The following is a 5,179-nucleotide window of genomic DNA, read 5'->3' as shown; positions in this document are numbered from 1 at the left end:
AACAAAATTGTGATGACTTACAAAGGCAAGGAAATCATAGAAGAAGTGGGGAAAACTGGAGGTTTGACTCGATTGGGGAGGTGTTACTCTCCAGAAGAGTTGAGGAAGGCCAATTGCCAATAAAGAAATCAGTCACTGAAGAAGAGGCGGGAGAGTTTTTAAAAAATATGAAAGTTTAGGATTACTCAATCATTGACCATCTGAGAAAGACTCCTACCCAAATGTCTCTACTATCTCTGCTCATACATTCAAAAGATCATGCTCGGGTACTAATCAAGATCCTGAACAAGGCACATGTCTCAGAGAAGACCATAGTGAATCAGTTGGAGAAGATGGCCAACATATTTTTTGAGGTGAACAGAATCACCTTTGCTAATGATGAGCCCCTCGAAGAAGGATCCGGGCACAATAGGGCTTTACACATGACTATTAAATATGAGGGACACTAGGTAAAATGATTCATGGTAGATGGAGCCTCGAGCGTATAAGTATGTCCTCTCTCCACCTTGCAAAGCATGAAGATCAATATAGGCAGAATTTGACCCAGCAATGTCTGCATCCAAGCTTTTGATGGCTCGAGATATACCATCAAGGAGATCAACCTCACCATGACGATTGGGCCAGTTGACTTTGAAATTGTCTTCCAAGTAGTGGACATGGACACTTCTTATAACTTTCATCTTGGAAGGCCATGGATCCATACGGCCCGAGCTGTGCCATCCACCTTGTATCAGATGCTCAAATTTGAATATGACAGGCAAGAAATTATTATTCACTGGGAAAAAGAGTCTTCCATTTATAAAGACCCGTTAATCCCCTATATTGAGGCCAAGAAAGGGTATGAGTCCATTGTCTATCAAGCTTTTGAAGTGGTTGTTGTGGACCGTGTTGAGCAAGAAAAACCCATTCTACATCCTTGTCTTTCCTCCACATCCGTAATGGTGGCTGCACTTATGCTGAGACAACGTTATGAGCCAGGAAAAGGCTTGGGGCATCATTGTAAGGAATTTCGGAGCCCATTTCTCTGTTCAATAACCAGGGTAATTTTGGTTTAGGCTTCAGGCCAACACAAGCAGATTAAGACCAAGCCAAGCACCGCAAAAAGCATGGATGGGACTTGCAACAACCTATCCCTCACATTTTCTACACTTTTGTCAAGCCACGACTCCAAGAGGGTCAAAATTCCTCGGTACAGGAAAACATTGATGAAATTTGCCATGGACTCAGCCAGATATTTTCTAAAGTGAATATGATCCAGGCTGGTAAAGGCATTAGTCGTGCCGATATGCAACTAATTGGCCCAGACACCATGCTCCACAACTGGGAAGAAACTCCTCTCCAAACAAGGAAGGAGTCTTGATAGTTTGCGTTTGCAGCTTCTTTTTTGTATTTTGGTTTACTTTCAGGATTGTAATCCAAACATCTCAGTATGATTTATTTTGTTTTGATGTTAACCGATCTATCCTTTCGAATTCAATGAAATGCAGTTCAGTATCGTATTAAGTTTTGTATCTTTTACTTTTCCTAATTCATGCCACTTTGTTTCCATTTCAGTTTTGTTAATGCCGGTTTTAATAACATGAAAGGCATGCGGAATTCACACACAGATCTTAAAAAGCTATCTAATTTCGAAAAAATGCATCAAGAGGTTGAATGTGATGAAGATGAGGCTGTTGAGGAAATAAAAAGAGAGTTGGAACAATTTGAAAACAAGTTTAAGCCCAACCTCAATGAAACTGAGCCCATTAATATTGAAAGTCATAAGAAAGTTAGAGAAACAAAGATAAGCATTCACACTGAACAAAAAATCAGGGATGCCTTGATTCAACATTTTTTTTGAATACAGAGATGTGTCTGCTTGGTCCTATGATGATATGCCGGGTTTAAGTGTTGATCTTGTGGTTTATAAGCTTCCCAAGTATCCTGATTTTCCACCAATCCAACAAAAATATCAAAAATTGAAAACAAACATGAGTGATAAAATCAAAGAGGAAATAATGAAGCACTAAGTGCCAATACAGTCAGATTTGTCCGATACACTACCTTGGTGGCAAATGTTGTGGTTGTGCCAAAGAAGGCTGAAAAAGCTAGAGTCAGTGTTGACTACAGAGACTTGAACAAAGCAAGTCCAAAGGATAATATTCCTTTACCAAACATTCACATTCTTGTAAATAATTATGCAAAGCATGAGATACAATCATTCGTGGATTGCTATGCTGGGTACCACCAAATTCTAATGGATGAGGATAATGCAGGAAAGACCGTTATCCCTACTCCATGGGGTACTTATTGTTACAGGGTCATGCCATTCGGTTTAAAGAATGCCAGGGCAACTTACATGAGCACCATGACCACCATTTTTCACGACATGATGTACAAAGAGATTGAAGTATATGTTGATGATGTCATCATAAAATCAAAGACACAGGTTGATCACGTGCGCGATTTGAAAAAGTTCTTCGAAGGTATGACCTTAAGCTTAATCCAGCTAAGTGTGCATTTGGAGTTCCATCTGGGAAACTTCTTGGTTTTATAGTCAGCTGGAGAGGCATCGAATTGGATTCATCTAAGATAAAGTCCATTCGAGATCTGCCTCCCCCGAAAAACAAAAAGGAAGTCATGAGTTTTCTCGGGATGTTGAACTACATCATTAGGTTCATTGCTCAGCTCATAACCACATATGAGCCTATCTTTAAGTTGCTGAAAAAGGATGCTTCTATCAAGTGAACGAACGATTTCCAAAAAGCTTTTGATAGGATCAAAGATTATCTGTCAAAACCCCCTGTATTGGTCATACCTGAACCTAGTAGGCCTTTGTTTTTATATCTATATGTGATGGATAATTACTTTGGATGCATTTTGGGGTAACATGATGCAACAGGCAAAAAGGAAGAGTCAATCTATTATTTGAGCAAAAAGTTGACCACTTATGAGGTTAAGTACACCCTTTTAGAAAGGACGTGTTGTGTCTTGACTCAGGTTGCTCAGAAGCTGAGGAATTATCTTTTGGCCTATACTACTTACCTCATATTCAGAATGGATCCTTTGAAGTACATCTTCCAAAAGCCAATGCCTACTGGCAGGCTCGCAACATGGAAAATTCTGCTCACAGAGTTCGACATCGTCTATGTCACTCGCACCGTAATGAAAGCACAGGCTTTGGCAGATCATTTGGTAGAGAATCCAGTTGATGATGAGTACAAACCACTTAGCACATACTTCCCAAACAAAGAGGTCAACCCAATAGAGGAAGTAGTTTTGGACGACAGTCATGTATGGAAAATATATTTTGATGTGGCTGTCAATATCAAAGGAGTTGGGATCGGGGCAATCCTCATCTCACCTATCGGACAACATTGCCCTGCAATGGCCTGACTTCGGTTCTTCTGTACCAATAATACAGCAGAATATGAAGCTTGTATCATGGGTTTGAAACTGTCCCTCGATCTAGATGTGCATGAACTATTGGTTATGGGAGATTCTAACTTGCTTATCCGGCAAGCCCAAGGTGGATGGCAGACTCGAGACATCAAGCTTATCCCTTACAGACAATGTGTGCAAGACCTGAGCAAAAGATTTAAATCCATCGAGTTCAGGTACATTCCCAGGTTTCACAACGAGTTAACCGATGCCTTGGCAACTTTAGCCTCGATACTCCCTTATCCAGGCAACACTCATATTGATCCACTAGAAATATAAGTTCGGAATCAACACGGTTACTCCCATACAATTGAGACAGAACCAGATGATGAACTATGGTATCATGACATAAAACGATTCCTGAAAAATAAGAGAATACCCAGAGCATGCCAAAGGAGATAAAAAGGAACTATAAGGTGGTTGGCCGATGGTTTCTTCCTGAATGGGGAAATTTTGTACAAAAGACCCCAGATTTAAACTTGTTGAGATGCATAGATGCCATAGAAGCTGAGTGGATCATAAGCGAAATGCATTTGGGGGTATGCGGGCCTCACCTGAATGGATATGTTTTGGCGAAGAAGATTCTACGGGCAGGGTATTATTGGCTTACTATGGAGCGAGATTGCTTCAATTTTGTTCGCAAGTGTCACCAATGCCATATTCATGGTGACTTGATTCATTTGCCTCCTTCGGAGTTACATCTCATGTCCTCTCCTTGGCCTTTCATTGCTTGGGGAATGGATGTTAGTGGGCCAATTGAGCCAACGGCTTCAAATGGGCATATATTCATTTTGTTTGCAATTGATTACTTCACCAAGTGGGTGGATGTCGTCACTTTCAAAGTAGTCACCAAGAAAGCAGTGGTAGACTTTGTTCATTCCAACGTCATCCGTCGCTTTGGTATCCCAAAGACCATTATAACTGACAATGAAGCCAATCTAAATAGTCATTTGCCATTCTACCCCTTACCGGCCAAAAGCCAATGGAGCCGTTGAAGCGGTGAACAAGAACATCAAGAATATTATTAGGAAGATGATCTAAGATTTTAGACAATGACATAAAAAGTTGCCTTGTGCTCTTTTGAGATACCGCACGACTACTCGCACATCTGTTGGCGCAACTCCTTATCTGCTGGTATATGGAACGAAAGCTGTAATACTGGCTGAAGTCGAAATTCCCTCTCTTCGGATAATTGTGGAATCGAAGATTAAAGATATAGAATGGGTAAAGACCCGTTTGGAACAACTGATGCTAATCGATGAAAAACGGCTAGCAGCAGTGTGTTTCGGCCAGTTATACCAGCAAAGAATGGCACGCGCTTATAATAAGAAAGTGTTCCCAAGGCACTTTGAGGTAGGCTAGCTCGTTTTGAAACGCATCATTCCACACCAGGTAGAAGCTAAAGGAAAGATCGCACCGAACTGGCAAGGACCATACATCATCAAGAAAGTGTTACCAAAAGGGGTTTTGCACTTGGTATATGGATAAGGACGGGTACCAGACATGACTATTAACGTGATGCAGTCAAAAGATATTATGTCTGATATATACCCTCTATAGAACTTTCATGCATTGACTTTCGCAAATCGAGATGGTGAATGCTATCATTTGCTCGCTATTCCAAATAGGTGTCACCCTTTTGTTAACTCTTTTGAGCCGTATTTGTCTTCTTTGTTCTCCACTTTTGGAACATGTGTACTTGTAAAAAAGATAGGAAAAAAAGTCAAACAACAAATCTTCTAAGTCATTGAAATACATC

The 5,179-nt window shown here is 40.6% G+C and overlaps 1 protein-coding gene across 1 annotated transcript; it reads left to right on the top strand.

The window, feature by feature from the left end:
* Positions 1 to 608: 608 nt before the first annotated feature.
* Positions 609 to 3,375, top strand: LOC138871000 (uncharacterized). The gene is made up of 7 exons (XM_070148846.1): positions 609 to 1,040; positions 1,160 to 1,262; positions 1,407 to 1,410; positions 1,555 to 1,713; positions 1,847 to 1,918; positions 2,026 to 2,465; positions 2,882 to 3,375. Exons 1-7 carry the CDS (start codon positions 609 to 611, stop codon positions 3,373 to 3,375), a joined length of 1,704 nt encoding a protein of 567 aa, XP_070004947.1.
* Positions 3,376 to 5,179: the final 1,804 nt, after the last annotated feature.

This window comes from Nicotiana sylvestris, chromosome 6 (genome assembly GCF_000393655.2).
Source record: "Nicotiana sylvestris chromosome 6, ASM39365v2, whole genome shotgun sequence".
In the NCBI taxonomy this organism is placed as follows: Eukaryota; Viridiplantae; Streptophyta; class Magnoliopsida; order Solanales; family Solanaceae; genus Nicotiana; species Nicotiana sylvestris.
Note: the sequence above shows the minus strand (reverse complement) of the source record. Positions and strands in the feature narration are given on the sequence as shown.